Source organism: Malus domestica, chromosome 03, assembly GCF_042453785.1.
Source record: "Malus domestica chromosome 03, GDT2T_hap1".
Classification (NCBI taxonomy): domain Eukaryota; kingdom Viridiplantae; phylum Streptophyta; class Magnoliopsida; order Rosales; family Rosaceae; genus Malus; species Malus domestica.
The window spans coordinates 17,780,266-17,797,022 of NC_091663.1; the positions used below are offsets into that span (position 1 = coordinate 17,780,266).

At 37.0% G+C, this 16,757-nt stretch overlaps 1 protein-coding gene across 2 annotated transcripts; it reads right to left on the reverse strand.

The window, feature by feature from the left end:
• Nucleotides 1-1,861: 1,861 nt before the first annotated feature.
• Nucleotides 1,862-14,340, reverse strand: LOC103425313 (serine/threonine-protein phosphatase BSL3-like). 2 transcript variants are annotated; one of them, XR_003772118.2, is made up of 21 exons: nucleotides 13,503-14,336; nucleotides 12,459-12,519; nucleotides 12,271-12,349; nucleotides 12,077-12,156; nucleotides 11,899-11,993; nucleotides 11,680-11,779; nucleotides 9,810-9,879; nucleotides 9,085-9,186; nucleotides 8,917-8,998; nucleotides 7,869-8,048; nucleotides 7,051-7,315; nucleotides 6,715-6,952; nucleotides 6,469-6,639; nucleotides 5,602-5,840; nucleotides 4,598-4,682; nucleotides 4,372-4,470; nucleotides 4,089-4,288; nucleotides 3,934-3,995; nucleotides 3,036-3,171; nucleotides 2,779-2,918; nucleotides 1,862-2,599 (listed from the first exon to the last, which is right to left on the reverse strand). XR_003772118.2 is itself a non-coding variant. In XM_029099942.2 (21 exons), the coding sequence occupies exons 1-21, from the start codon at nucleotides 13,924-13,926 to the stop codon at nucleotides 2,516-2,518; spliced, it is 3,006 nt and encodes a 1,001-aa protein (XP_028955775.2). In that variant the 5' UTR covers nucleotides 13,927-14,340; the 3' UTR covers nucleotides 1,862-2,515. The 2 variants fall into 2 exon arrangements, 1 of the variants encoding a protein (XP_028955775.2); XM_029099942.2 differs by having other exon boundaries at nucleotides 3,934-4,009; nucleotides 13,503-14,340.
• Between the last annotated feature and the right edge of the window lie 2,417 nt (nucleotides 14,341-16,757).

Here is a 16,757-nt window from a genome sequence, read left to right on the forward strand (position 1 = left end):
CGGATCCCAAAACCCGCTCGGGTTTGATGGATCCTCCGCCTCGTGTGGGTGTGGTGTGGCTGTGCTCCGGGAAGGAGAGTTGCAGAAATGGGGGGAGAAGAAACAAGGAGAGGAATGAGGGAGAAGGTTCGAGGGATTGGGGAAGGGGGAAACACGGGGAAGTGGGGTGTGTGTGTGTCTGTCTCATCTGGGAAGGAGAGATGTAGAAAAGAGATGGGGGGGAGAACTGGAGAAGAAACAAGGAGAGGGAGGGTGTGTGTGCGTGTGTGTGTGGAATGAAGGAGAAGGATCGAGAGATTGTGTGTGCGTGTGCGTGTGTGTGTGTGTGTGTGTGTTATCCGAGAGAAAAAAAAAACATTGAGGGTGTGTGTGTGTGTGGCACACGGTTTTGTATGAAACCATGGTTTTGTGTGTGTGTGTGTGTGTGTGTGTGTGTGTGTGTATGGTTATGTGTGTGTGTGTGTGTATGGTAAGAAAAAAACTTTAAGGGTGTGTGTTTGTGGCACACGGTTTTGTATGAAAGATTTGGAAGTGACTTTGCTAAGAAGAACCAAATCTTCTGTCAGAGAAGAACCAAAAAATCTGCTTACTTTATCTTCTTTTCCACGCGAAGACCAAATTCTGTCAGAGAAGAATAAAAAATGCAATGTATAAAGTGTAAAATATTGTACTAATTCATTATATATAAATGATTATGGTGTGTTTAGACTTCTTTCATTAATTACTACATATTTTCTACACTCACAATATTTGTCAGTTCGCTATATAATCAACTTGATAATGTTAAATCCATCATGCAATGCATTTCCTTCCAATTTTTTGTGATAAACTAATAGATAATTGACTAAATAAACATCCTGCAAAGTTTTAATAAAAATTTTCAAGTTTTTCTTACAATTTCCGTGGTTTCCATGTAATTTTTATCGATATCGATATTATCCCGATATTTCCATCGATATTTCCGTGTTTTCGGACTACCGATATTTCCGATATTACCGATATTTTCTTCCTTGGTTTGAACCACGTCTTACTGTTTGTGTAACCCTAAATTCCGATAATTTTTTTGGTAAGACTATCGAAAAGTTGTCAATATTTCGTTAGTTCTCTACTCTACTGAAGAGGTGAAATATATCGGTGCAAACCTGCAGAAAATTGCATTATTCATTTATTATGTCCTCTTAGGTTGGACTCTACTGAGAAGTATGCACAACTTCGATAGTTGCTCAATAAAACATTATATGCTTTTGGCAGATAGTTGTTGAAGAGTGAACAATTTCGGTAGATAACCGTTGAGAACACTGGGAGAGTATCAAGTGTATCATGCGATCGTCATATGCCACTAAAACTCTAAGAGAAAATTTTATAGAACAACAATAAGACCAGCAATTCTTTATGGCACAAAATGTTGGGTCGTCAAAAAGCAAACACATGCAAAAAATGTGTATGAGAGATGAGAATGCTTCATTGGATGTGTAGGCACACAAAAAAGGATAAAGAATATCTGAGGTAAAGTAGAAGTTGCCTTAATTGAAGATAAGATGAGAGAAATTTGGTTAAACTAGTTTGAACACGTGAACCGAAGACCTACAGATGCTATTACGAGATGGAGACTCAAGGCACAAGATGCAAGGGGAAAACCTAAGAATTGTAAAGAAACTATAAGAAAAGATATGGAGTACTTGAAACTAATAGAAGACTTGATGCAAAACCTAACATAATGGTATTCTAGAATTCATGCGACTGCACTTGGTGATCGTCGGGAAAATAAACCACAAAGATACAACATCCAAGAGCAAGAGGTTTAGTTCCTTTCAGCATAAAGATGCACAACATTCTACGACGAAAACTTAATAAACGGATGTGTCGGATCAAAAAACGGTTACTTATCTTCACACAATGTTACATGGTACAAAACAAAGATGAAATATTACACAAAGCAATACCTCTATGATACAATCACGGACCGACGGACGGACGCTCACAAAGATTCTAAAAATTTTATATATCTCACCACCACAAATTGACCCCCTGTCCTCTTCAAGGGGAAATTAATATGCCTAAAACGAGGAATAAACAATATATCAACTAATCAGAAGAATACTCGGCACTACCAATCCACGGGAAGAACGAATACTGACTTCTACCTGCCTGTAGCTCAATTTACAAAGGGCGGGTTGACCCAAACTCCAACATTTTAGCACATCATACAAAGTGAAACCTACCCGCCAACCACAACCTACTTCTTCGACTTTGTGTCTTCTCATCATCTCATGGCCTACCAATTGTGTAAAGTAAACCAAAATTTCAGAATGCCTTCAAACTTGTTACCTGGAAAATAGATCACAAGTTTTGGAACTTCTTGTATATGGCATCGTGCTCTATACACCATGGGAAACCCCATGTGGAAGAACGGGGGAACTTCTTGTATTTGACATCATGCTCTATACAGCACTAGAAATCCCATCAGGAAGAACGAGGCCAGAATGAATATGACGAAGCAATTCAGAATAATCAACTATATCCAAGCAAGGGAACCCCGATCATTAGCTCCTTGGGGACGGCCTCTAGTTGGTGTTGGAGGTCTGTTTGCATTCAACTCCTGGTTTCATAACAAGCCAATTCAAATAAAGATTATTATCAAAACAATGACAACACATCCCGATGGGGAAGGGGTAGCAAAATCTCTCCAGTAAGAGTATGCACATACATACATCTCCCATTTGAGTTACAAGTTATAACCATAAATTTAAACATGAAGTGAGAAATAAACATCAGTACCTGCATCCATGTATCTTCAATATGGCGTTCCGGTGAAGTTTCTGGTGATGAAATTGCTGGTGGTAAAGGATGAATGAGTTTCGGAACCACAACAAGATCCCTACCCAAGACTAGGATTGCCCCGGCATTATTGGCCGTACCTGTTGAGAGTATAAGAGTAAACATGAGATGTTTGGCTGACAGTGGTAAGGGCCAAACCTGAGATGTCTATTGAAGCACTCAAAGCTCCATAAATAGAAAAGGGGACAAGTACATACCACAATAATTGGTAGCAGAGAAAAGTGTAATCAGATGCCCCTGGGCAAAACGCTCAAATCCATCCATTACACATTCATGTGCACGCACAATCAACTGAAGATCATTGTTATTGCAGAATTCCATGACACGATCAGGCTGCAATGTCAAAACACTTTAGATGGCATACAACACAAACATATTAAAAAAAAATACCAATTAAAGTTGTACCATTTTACGATCCCGATACTTTACAACATAAAAACTCGTGGAAGTAACATAAACCGGACAAGCCTCAGTGGACATCAAGCAAGATGAATTACAGAACAATTAATATTCAACTCCATGCTCAATGCAGACCGTCACATTGAACCATTTCCAAGACAAGTATATAGAAAATACCAATTCCATTGCTTCAAGGTTCTGTTTGTTTTGTGCCATGAAATTGTAGAGTACCATACACCTTGGAATGGAAACTTTTAGAAACAAATGGAATAAAATATTTCCCACTCTCAGTGTTTGGAACCGGTTTTATCAGACTGCGGCCCTTAACATGCTACAAATGCAACTTTGTTGGTAAATCATCTTAATTGCATCCATGTATGATATTCCACATCCCATTTGGACTCTTAACTTTGCTTAAAGATAGCACTATACAGTATTAACAAAAGAATTTCCTAAAAAATGTCAGTTAGTAATCTTTTTGCAGGACGTCCATTCTATATTAAAGGACGGATATTCATCGATATTGACGAAAATGCATCAATAACATGTCCAGCATGTTTTGTCAGCGAATGTACCCATTATTGGTGACACATCCAGACTTCTTGATGACAAATGTACTAATTTAGATACCTACTGATCTCTATAACATTATAGGCAATGTGAAATAAAGGAAGAAAACAATTAAAAATTACTTACCCCAAATGTAACCAGCCCAGGACCTCTAGCATTTGGTCGTAAACCTTCCACACTGTCATTTTCTGTTGGGTCAGACCTAGAGAGAACCATATGGCGTCATTGACCAATTAAAATAAAAATAATTATAAAATGTACCAATATACACATGCACTGACCATAACAAATCCATAAGCACAATGGAGCCAGCTTCCATTGTAATAGGACGCTGGAGATTCTCAATCTGCTCAACATGATTTATAGACCGACCAATACCGCCATGCATACAGATGATTTTCTTTTCAATAAGAGCTGCCAGTGGAAGCCAATTAAACAAACGGTTTATTCGATGCCATGCCCAAATTCCATCTCTCTCACCCTGCTCAGCAAGTCATTCAGTCAGTGACCACCAGAGATTACAAATAAAAGATACAGATATGACATATGGTTATAATACAGTACCATTCGCTCAATGCATTCAATCCGAAAGCCAAATAGAGCATTTATATCTGCAGCTTCATGGTTTCCACGGATTAAATGTACATTATGGGGATACTCAACCTGCAATATTGACATTTTTTTCAAGAACATTGCATTATCATAGAAATACTCATACAGCAATCACTGAGAGCTATAAGCATCGAGTGAGAAGACAACTGAAACAGAATAAAAGCACAGCCAAATGTACCTTCAAAGCAAGCAGAAGAGTAATCGTTTCCAAGCTATGTTGACCCCGGTCAACATAATCCCCTAAGAAGAGATAGTCGATATATCTGATTTTTGTTCATATAAAATCAGCATAGATGTAAGAAACATAAAGTTTTGTATTGTGGACTTGTCAAAAGGATAACACACTAGTTTCCAAAAAATAAAAAAATAAAAACACACTAAGAATGAGTTGAATTATTTAGGCAAAGAAATAGTAATAAAATGAAATATTTATAAGTATATTATACAAGATATACAAAGGTCACAACCTTAATTTTACGTGAATACTGAACGGGAAAAACTTACAACAAAATGTAACCAAAATAAATAAACCAAGCATATACAAGATGGAGCATGAAACAATTTACATAATCACCGATAGAATCCACCTTGTATTACAAATGCAAAAGTCAGACTTCATTTAATTAATGTTCCTTCCTTCTAAAAGCCAAAAAAAGAAATTCACACTAAGACTGTACTGGAAATTTATGCATGTCTTATTTGTTGCCATGCTGTCATCTTAGGAATTCTCCGTATTCAAGTGTGTTAGGATTAGTCCTTGCATAAACTTTTTCTAGTCTCGGACATTCTAGTGTAGACAATTCTGAGTTGTGCTAGGAAACCAAAAGAACACAAAAAAGATGTTTTCTGTAATGTTTAGCTCTGAAGTACTAAGGTTGGTTGTATATAAAGAAATAGCAGGAATCCCATATTCCTACAATCTCATAATCTTTATACACAAGTATGTGTACGGATTCTATTTCGCGAACCCAAATGCAAGAAGCATTCATTAGGTAAAATATTGGGCTTTAATAATTCTCCACAAAACAATACGGTAAACTATATGGTTAAACCATTAAGATATAACAATCAACGTAATATCATGGGGTGCACAGATGGGCCCCTTAGCATACGTAATTCAATATTTCAATATCAAACCATATGAACCTAGTTGCTTAGTGTTGCATTAATAAAGCCACTTACGCGATATCTCCAGCCGTTGAAGGTGAACCATACTCGTCAAAAAGGCGCATGAGGTCACCAAATTGCCCATGTAAATCACCAAATATCTTGATAGGCGCCCTAAGCTGTAAGACGCTTGGTTCACCAGAGAATATTCGCTCAGCGCTGTCACAAAGATCTGCTATTTCATTACAATCTAAGAAAAATTGCCTGCGAACCGGAGGCTTCCACCCACGAGGCTTTAAAAGATGTGCCACTACCTGAAAAGAAAAGAGGAAAATTATTGATTATGAAACACAATAAACTTTATATGTAAACGTTACATATGCAGGATGACATTCGTAATACCAAGTGTTGGGTTATCTACACCAAAGGGTTGGAGTCAGCGCATGGGTAAAATAAGTATCCATGGCACAAGATAAGAAATTGGATACAAGATTCATGATTCAACTATGTCAGGATGAGGATGTATAAGCCTATTAATCTATCATAAGTGAAAGACCAGGCACAGGATAATACGGATAAACTTAGATGTGAGAGCAAGGACATGACTTTAAAGTAGCCTCCAATAGTCTGTAGTTGGTTGCGGTATCGTGCTTGATATTCCAACTCATAGATGCATCTACCTTACATTTCCAGAATGATGACAAGCGCAAAAATGCATTCACACTATTGAATACAACTTAGGATACCAGTCAGACACTTGTTCTTTTATGTTTTTATCTTTCTATTTTCTAGCATCTAAATAGCATTAATCAAGTGGACAAGGAAGAAGTTAGCAAAATTTACCCATCAATAGTTGAGCAAAAGGACATTTGATTTTATAAGATGTACAGATGAAAATATGGCAATTTTAGGTAGGCAAGACTGTCACATAATGTCTTCTACCTTTTTGGGAACGCTATTTATGGACATCTGTCGATCTAACAATTTCCTTGCTGCAGTTGCACTCTCTGGAGTCCCATAACTAACCCGCCTGCCTTCATTTTCAAATTGATCAATTGAAAGTTGCCTCACCATGCCACCTAAAGCTCCACCAGTCTCTGCAGCTACAACGACCTGGCAAAGCATGTAAGAAACATTAAGGACATATCAACAAAGGTTTAGAGTTGCCTCATAAAATTCAATACTGACAGCTCTGTGATGCAGTCGCACTCCAGCTGATGGAATATTATTTGACCCAGCAGAATCAGGCTTGATCAAGGTAGATATCTGCTTCCCACTGGGGGTAGCCTCTGAACCACGATCTCTATCAGGGAGTTCAACTTCTCCATTAACTTGTCGTGCCTTGGCAGCAGCCAAAGTGGCACTGATTGCCTCAGCTTCAGCTGCTGATGCTTCAACTAAATACTCTACACCTTTGCTCAATCTCCTAAACAACAATCAAAATTCAGTATCCCTTTTAACAATAAAAAGTACAACTCAGTGACTTCACAGCCTGCAATCAAAATGTGCATACAACTAGCTTACCGGGTTCCCTGGAGCAAAGCATTTTCAGTACTTATATCAGTATACATGTCACCATTTACTGGGGGTGCAACTGGATTTCCCAGCACAATAGCACCATCAGGAGCTGCTTCAGTCAACTGTCTTTCTCTGTCATCAATGAATTCATACCTTCCAGGTAAACGACCTTGTACAGATTGAGCAGCTGCCGCTGCAGCATGCGAAGCTGCTGTTGTTGTTTCAGCAGCAGCCAAATCTTCCGCGACAAGTAGGTCATCAAGCAACACTCCTATAGCATAAAAGAATAAAGCAATTAGTATGTTTGAAATTATAAAGTGCGAGATTTTATTAGCTCAGAAAGGTAAAATTGTAAGGGAACTCCAGAATTCATAATATAAAAGCTTTCAGAAACCATCAAAATGACAGCTCCTAAAGTCCTCCATATATTACAAAATTGCTGCACCTGCATCCTTGCCTGCTGTTTTATCCTACTTTACTCATCCAATAAAAGATAAATATAACCCGTAAATGAAGATTTTGAAACTAAATTAATTAATGAGCCAATCATTGAAACCTCAACTTTGAAATAATCACATAATGTATCGGAAAAAACAACCATGTACTGAATGTCAACCTCAAGAAACACAAAATGTCTATTATTCTCTAAGCATGTCCATTCATGATGCAAAATATTTTAGTGCTTGAGATTTGCAACCTACACTCCATCAACAGAAAGTGAATGCATTAATTACAATAACCTGCTCAATGAAAACACTTCCTAGAATTACTGAAACAGGAAGCAACTGCAGAGTGACTGTTGAAATAATACATTCACTTCTTACCTCCACGTAGACCACCATATATAAAGATCAAGTCACCAACCGCTGCAGCTGCATGTCTGCAACGCCTTGTCAGCTCAACTGCAGCATCTCCACCGGCTGCATCAGCACTGTATCTACCTGTCCTTGGACTAGTAACCACAGATTTTGTATCACACCAAACTCCTGCTGCAGTATCCAACACTGCACATAAGAAACATAAAAACTTGTAAGAACACTTATGGTGAAGAACCTTTTGGAAACATAGTTTAACACCAACAAATAACAACAAAACTTAAGCTACCAATTTATCTGTTTCTCAAAGAAGCACAGTTAATTGCCCAAATTTTACACGATGATGTGGTGAGGATCAATTATTTTAAGAACTGGAATAATAGCCACAGAATTCTCATTTGAATAATTGCTTCAGACATACAAAAAACGTTCATAAGATCTCATCATCTGCTCAAGCATAATACAAGAAGAATCAGGCACAATGTAGTTATCCTAGAGGAAGAAAAACTAACATACATCTACCAGAAACTACTGGAAGAAGTTAACCATTCAACAACTCTCAAAAAGCATCCCCGGTATACATGACCTAACAGTAAACTTTCACCAACCCCGATAGATTAAAAAAATCCAACCAGCTTACCTCCATCACATCATACAAAAGCATATTTCTCATTGTATTTAAAAGAAGAACCAGTTAAATGATGAGTCCAGAAATTAAATTAAATTCTGAGAAAAAAATTATTTGAACCATATATCTTACTTTATAAAGTACAGGAATATGTTTGCACACTCACATGTAATCTTTACTCTAAATTTTGATTTCATGTTATTAAGTCACAATAATTTAGTAAATGCCTATCCATTCTAGGGTAAAAAACCCACAAGACCTGCCAAGGCTCACTTGAGAAAACTTATGGACATCATGTTTCTAGGTCTGTGACTCAAGGTTGGAACCATCAAGTTCCTAGATTTTCTTTCAAGGATCATCCATGCCAAAAATTGCGGGAGGGAGCGAAAGTACATTCCACACAATGCTTGTAAAAACCTAAATAAATACCTGCAACACTTGATGAATCTTCAACCATGCGGCCACCACCAAGGGCCCCTCCAGAAACATGCAGACGTGCATTAACAAAGACCTAGTATCATAACACATGCTAGTTTTCAGAAAATAAATTCAAATAAGTAAAAGAGAAATTAAAACATAATGGATTCAAAAACTCACTGCTGCATGTTGATATCTTGAAGAAGGAGAGACACCAGGAGCAATTGCCCATTCCCAACGGCCATCCCTATGTTTGGCAAGACCATATGCACTTGCCAATGGCTGCAAACAGAAGAACCAAAAGAAAACCTAACCCAGAATTCCATAACAAAAGCTGCTTTTTTTTTATTCGACCAATCATTACAGAGCTGTTACTAATGTGCTATGCAAAATTTGAAGAGGGTGGGGAGTCAACAACATTCAGACACAAGCTACGTAAACAAACTGTAAAGACAAATAGAAGCAAGTAATATGTGCCCCAAACTTCATAACCCCATCTCCCTGTAACCCCATCTCCCTGTCCTCCCCACAAGCTATTGTCACAAATAAGCTATGGGTACTTTTGTTTTCAGTTAAGTAGTTTTCTAACATATACCAAAACCATATTTCTCAGAAATATTAGATATAGAAGTGAAGGGGTAACTGTTCCACAGTTCATTGCAGAATGTGCTTGACAAAGGGCAAATACAATCTGGAGCCATCCAGCAATCAATATAAAAATAAACTAAAATCACCATAAATGCTATTGTCACATTCATAAAACCACCCACCACCAAGCCTTATCCCGCTAAGTGGGGTCAGCTGAATGAATACTAGAACACCACTGTGCTTGGTTTTGCGCCATACTGTCACAATCATGCATCCATAAAAACAAACCACTAAAAAAATTACATTATTTGACTCACCACACTATTTGCATCCCTCCCTCCACAAAGGAGAAGAAGACCATCAGACCTTGCACTTGCAGTTGCATACCTGGTCATGTCATACACGAGAGTAAGATAAGATATCGACTTTACAACATCAACAAAAAACATGGTGACTATATAATTGAAAGTTAAACAGGGCAACTCAATAGCAAGTCAAAGATGCATAACTTCTAAAGAATAAATTATTCACTCTCAATATCTTTATTGATTACTAGTGCCACCAGTATTTATGCTAAGAAATGCAAAAGAACCACTAAGGATGCACCTATTCAATTTTAACCTTGGAATAGTAGAGAATTTTCCCCGACAAACAAATAATTTTATAAGGGAAAGCCTTAGGTGAAACCAACTTCCTTTTTTCTAAAGGTTTCATCAAATGAATGGTAATAAAATGCATCATCCTCTAATGCCACCAACCAACAGCAGAACATTCTTTCCATACATAAAGATATACCATCCAGAAGAAAAGTCTCAAAAACACCCTACAGCTTCCTCTCTTATCCATTTTTGTATCACATTTAACTTCTTTTTCCTTAGAGATGCCACATTGGATCCAAAATTAGATAAATCTGTAGAATTCTGTACAGTTTCAGTAGACATGTAGTTGGATGCCATAATATCTGAGTCTATTTCATAATACACAATAATAAAACCCTTAGTATATGTTATCTAAAGGATAAGGACAAATACATTTACATGTATATAAAATATCCAAAAGGAAAGAGAGAGAGAATTAAGAAGGGACCTCCCCCTCTAGATCAATAACAAATTGACATGACAAGAAAATGAAAAACGAAAAAGGGTTGAAATTAAGGCCAAGGGACTGATGGGAAGAACTTCAAAAAAAAATACTAAACATTCACAGTGGTAGATTACAGATTAAAACAAAACTTATTCCACATAACAAGATGATCAAATTATCAAATCCCAAATGAAACCTGTAACAAATTGGAGAAATGAGGCTCGTTCAACAAACTGCACACTATGTCTGAAAAGTGTTAAGCACAGATTCTTTCTGCACACTAAAGGGTAACAGCCTTTTTTGGGATATAAACATTAACTAAAAGTACCAGCCTTAAACTAAGAAAAATACAAGAAGACGATAGGCAAGCTAACAACCCTTTTTCATGTTCTGATATACAATACAGCCCCAGAAAAAAAAAATAGAAAGAACAGTAATACATGCACCAAGTACATAGAATGAGACAATCACCAGCAATTTCTAGGTAACGATCTCCGAAGCAACAGCAAAATTTATTCTTTTTTTTATTCCTTTTTTACCATCACTTTTAAGGGTCACTTGCTTTAAGACAACTGTCAAGGGTCCCGTGGAGGTTAGTTTACCCCATGGTGTCCACCCAAAACTAAACTTCAATTGAAGATGTTATTATCACGTCTAGCAGGAAAAAGAATTAAAAAAGAAAAACCAGCTTGCCGTCAACCAAGAGTATCAAATGTCATATCATCACTACAACTATTTCTACATATTCTCTTTTTATTTGAAAACGATTTCTACATATTCTCTCACTAGTGGATCTAAAATCAGTACCCAAACATTACAGAATTCAGAAATACAATGCAAACATAAACACTAAAAGAAATATATGCCTCTAATGGTAAAGTGTATTGGTATATAAAACAACTAAAAAATTGGGAGAACAGAATTTAAGAACCCAATACCCAAAACTTATAGAATACATATTCATTTTTTGATATCCATTCATTTTTGATATCCAAGCATGTGATCTTTTACATACATACCAAATGGTGAGAAGTGCATGTATATGTGTTATAATAAGAATTTGAGTGTCATGAGTGTTAAAGAGGGAGAGCATGAAAGATTTACATGCATGGTGGTGGACCCTCCCCCTCTGGTTCCAACTTACGCCATTCATAAGGTTTGGCAGCTGTGTCGAGAGCCCAAACATCAGCTAAAGGCCGTTTTCCTGAAAACCACACACCAATTCCCTTCTCTTAATATTTGTAAAAATCTATGCATGAAGTTCCTTTCTTCCCTTTAATTCAATGCGTCAAAGAGAGTAAGATAGACCCTGAAGTGACTCACCATCATTACCACCAATTGCCATAAGATATCTTTGCCCCACTAATGCCATCACATGTCCATAGCGTGGCCCAGGTCCAGGGCCTTGAACAACAACCCTAAAGTTAAATTAGCTCCACTTGGTTAAAAATCACACAATACATTTTATTTTTTAAAGGAACGCAGACAATTCAAGTATAACCTGTGCCATCGAGGCCGTTGCTGTGTGAGGTCAAGAACATGAAGATCCTCAGCAGACAAACCAGCAGGACCAATTCCACCCTGTATTGATATGAAAGATTCCAGTGGGAATGTAATTATGAAAAGTATAGAAAAATTCTAACACGGCATTGACTTGGGAACCATAACTTGTAAGATATAATATTGAGTGCTGACCTGAATAACCACCATAGTTCCTACAGCTGTTGCTACATGTGCAGCCCTTGGGGTGGGAGGTTCTCCAAAGGGTGTGATCCTGCAATACACGTCATAATAATGTACCCACTAAAGTAAACTTAGGATAAATAAGAAAATATGGACAGCCAATGGCTAAAAAGATAAAAGATATTCATTCCCAGGCTTACCTAGACCATTTATTTGTTAGCACGTCATAACAATGCACGTCCGCTGTGGCACCTGCAAGTCCTGAAATTAAGAACAAACAAGTTTCATAAATTAAATTATTTAAAATGAAATGAATGATTATTCTCATGAGCTTCATTACAAGCAAAGAATTAATCAAGATGTGGATTAGGTTAGGCCTCATGATTATTTGGACCGTTGAATATAACAGAAAGAACAACAACTTAAATGGCTCAGCACCTTCACACCATACATAAATGCTAGCTGAACCCTAGAAGCTCAAAGCAGAAACTATGGATGCTAAAAAATAACCATTAGGAGACAGGGATTTAGACGCGATTTGAAAACAATAAACACAGAGATTTCAAGCTCCAATGGCATTAGATAGATGCCACTTGATCACTTTTAGTTCAAAAGAGAGTAAGTTTGTGAAACCACAACAATAACTGAAAGAAAAAAAATACATGCATATTTGTTGGGCTACAACAAAACTACCACACCACTCAAATCACTGGCAATAAATAACTGGCAAATTTGTATCACACAAAAGCAATTTATCAAGAATGAACAAGAGCAGGGCAAAGAGAAATGAGAGGCTTGAAACAACAAAGCATTCTAAAACTCTTATCAAGATAATAACTAACAACTTGAATCGCTGTAGCATCAAATCAGCCCAAGACCGATATTTCACTTTAATTACAAGTAGTTTTTTGTTTCCTGGATCGGATGACAGTGCTTGTATCATTAACAATATGGAAGCAGACACATAAAGACAACCTGAGATTAAAGAACCTGAACATAACAAGGTCTTTTCACAGAAAATTTAACCAACTACAACTTTGAATTCTACCCCACAGCATTTTATAACCACACAATAAACGTAAACATCAAAGAAGAACGAAAAACAGCAATCTGAAACTAACAAAGCTAGGTTGATAAAGTACTTATCATTACAGAACCATTACTATTAGGGCTTCCATGCAGCTAGGCTTATCATAGGAGCTCAAATGACGAAGCTACCCAAGTAAACAAAGAAAATAACATACTTATGCCGGCACTTCCAGCTGATGATGGAGTCCCTGAAGCCGCCGAATTGCCCTCAAGAGCTGTGGCACCACCAAATAAAATCAACCTGGGGCCAAAGTAGCCCGGCGTGCCCTCCTCGCCCACAGCCGCCACCGCAGTCAACGTGTGGCCACATCTTGGCCCTGGACCATCCTCTTTTTTCTCTAAAATTGCATTGACCACCGAGTACGTTGGGGCGTGCCGCGGTCCCGCCACCGGAGTCTGTGGTGCCTGTGGAGCAGCCGCTGTCTGAGGCTGCTGCGGAGGAGATCCAGTTCCCGGTTGCGCCTGCTCGCCAAGCTGTTGTTCCCCTTCTACTGCGGCCTGAGACGACGTCGTACTGTGGTTTGGCACTGCCGGATCGTGATCAGTGTCCGGCACCATCGACGATGAGTCCACATCCATTGCTTCGAGCCTTCGATTCGCGCCGTAATTTCAAGATCGGAACTAGAATTCCAACAAATTTGCATTCCTAACCAACATTTCGATCCAGTTACCGCAATCCCAACATCACCTTGCACCCAGAAAAACCCGGATATTCACACCCGAAACCCTAGCTCGGATCCTCAGCTCCTGGAAATTTCCGCCAAATTTCCTCCAGAAAATAATTTCTAGGTTTTATCTTTCTCTCTCTAGCGGAGGGAAGAATAAGGAAAGGGTTTTCGAGGGGGAGGAACAGAGAGAAACGGGACGGAGACAATCTCCAAGCCCCAAACAAACACTAAAAACATATCAAACTCTCTCCACCAATCGCTGCCCTTTCTCTCTCTAAAAAGGTTATATAAATGCTTGCGTTGTTTCAACTTTCTCTCTCTAGATGTTAATATTTCTCATTTGATAATTTAAGTTCAATTTCCATGCTACGTGGCAGTTAAATTAAAGTTTATGTCATAAATCCTAATATTAGGTGATGTAAGTGTTTTTTTTTTTTTTTTTTTGACAAGGGTGATGTAAGTGTTTAAATCATTAAATTTTATTTTTATAATTATTAAACTTTCATACTCTTGATTAGTAAATTAGAGATTTTAAATTCGATTATCACTAAAAACAAATTTGACCATTATAAAGCTTAGCCTACCCTTTCTAACATCATTTGTTAAAAATTAAAAATTAAAAACAAATCTTTTATACTCAATTTCAATAATTTACCTCTTATATCCCTCAATATTAAGTATTAAAAGAAAACATGATACATATGATTGTTGTGGCCTATTTTTGTGAAAGGGTGTGTCAAAGAGAGAGAGAATTAAGAAATTTTTAGGATGCGTATCTTCCATTGCTTATGACTTTATTTATGGTACATTATGAGGAGAGAGAACATTGCTCCCTAGGTAATGCAATTTCTATTGGAAAAGAGTCACTAACATATAGAACCTTCAAGGGAATGGATCACAATTTGTTTTTTTTTAATGGGGATCAGTCGTGGGACCAACTCCACCTCAAACTTTAATGATTTGAACAATTTATTCTGTATATCTTGATAAAGATATCTTTGAAAGAATTCAATTCCTTCTTAAACCATTTGTCCTATTTAATTGTCACGATAAAATTTCATTTTTTCTTAAAATATAGTGTTCGTCAATTTCTTTAAATTAAATTACACGCCTCAAATATTTCCGATTTGGTTAATAATCTGCAAAGATGATCTTTAATGTGCAACTTAAAAAATGGATAGTTCAGATTGTTGAAGTTCAATGTGGAGTGGGCCCACGATTAATCCTCATTTAAAAAAAAAAAAAAGTTGGGGATCCTTTCCTTTTAAGGGCTCTGCCTCAACATAAAGAGTAAAACAATGTTACTAAGGATTTATACAATCACACATGTACTATTTATGTCACAACACTCTTGAGTGTATAAATGCTCAAGTGGTTGTCCCATCAAATCTTGATGGATGATGTATAAGCAGTTGATAAAGTTGTCTCGTCTAGTTGGCAAAATGAGCGAATATGAGTCTCAAAACAAACTTAAGGAGTGCATAAAAGTTAAAACTCAAAAACCTCACCATAGTAAAAATCCAAGATAGGATAAAACCCATAGTTTGAGGAGACTTTGGGCAGGGCTCATTGGGCCGTTATGAGAAAGAATGTGCCCAGCCTAGAAACGCTTATTGAGATCTGTTTTCCAAAAACAAAAACAAATAAATTAGCATAGGTGAAAAGAGAAAAAGAAAACAATAAAAAAAAACCCTAAATTATGGTGTGCATTAAGAATTGAAAAGAAAGGGGCTTCATTGGTTGGTTCAACTTCAGTTTTTTTACCCTACATGTAACGATAGTACTAAATTTGTTGCAGTGAATTTGATTTAGTTGGAAATGATGGGTTTGTATTATTTTAAATTTGAAGGTCATTGGTCTATCATCTGTCTAGATTTTTACTAGGTGCTGCTGACAATGGAATAATAGAAAACTCAATATAAGCCATCACTTGCTACCTCAAGCCCAACCATCATTTCATGTCCACAAATGTTTACGTTGTTCAATCGATTTGCTTCGGATTCTGATTGGGTAAATTTGCATTCATTTTTAGTAGTTTAGAATGTCAAAGATTGTTGCTGAAAAAAACAATGATGCCAAGGAAGTTGGAGTTGAATTTCGAATTTTGTTCAGGTTTTGATTATATTCAAATTAGAGTTTCAATCTAGAGTTTTGTTAGATCGCTTTTATTGCTCTTAGAAAATTCATGTTTTACTTCATCAGCCCCTGTATCAGATGTAAAATTGATAAAATTGATATGTTATTTATAGAGAAGGAAGTGCCCCTTTAAACAGTCTCTTGAGCACCATCTATTAACCAACTATATCAACATCATCACCTAAACCACTGTCACTTTACGGTATATAACCATTACAGTGCTCCTGTCCAAAATAAATTTTCCAAGTCAATGTTAAAATGGCCACTAGTAGCTTAAAAGACAGAGACCATTTTTAGTAAAGTCTTTACCACAATTATAAATATAGAATTAAAGGCGTAAGGATTATTTGTTTTATAGAGGTTTCTTCCTGCCAAATATTCACGTAAAGGGCACACTCTTTCAATGCAAATGAAATTTTCTTCACCTTCATCAATTATACCTCATTTTTAAAAAGGGATCCAACATACGAGTTCTAGAGTCGGTAATCCATTTGACACGATCTTTAATATCAGCCAATCTAAAGAAAGAAACCTTCCTACCCTGTAAATTAGCATTAAACATCGTGTAGAAAGGCTTGACCTTCATAATGTCTCCACATGAGCATT

Coding starts and splice junctions, on each gene's coding strand:
- LOC103425313 (XM_029099942.2), bottom strand. CDS start 13,926: ATGGATGTGGACTCATCGTCGATGGTGCCGGACACTGATCACGATCCG. Junction 12,520..13,502: donor AGCTGGAAGTGCCGGCATAA/GTATGTTATTTT, acceptor TCTTAATTTCAG/GACTTGCAGGTGCCACAGCG. Junction 6,953..7,050: donor GCTTTGCTCCAGGGAACCCG/GTAAGCTAGTTG, acceptor ATTGTTGTTTAG/GAGATTGAGCAAAGGTGTAG.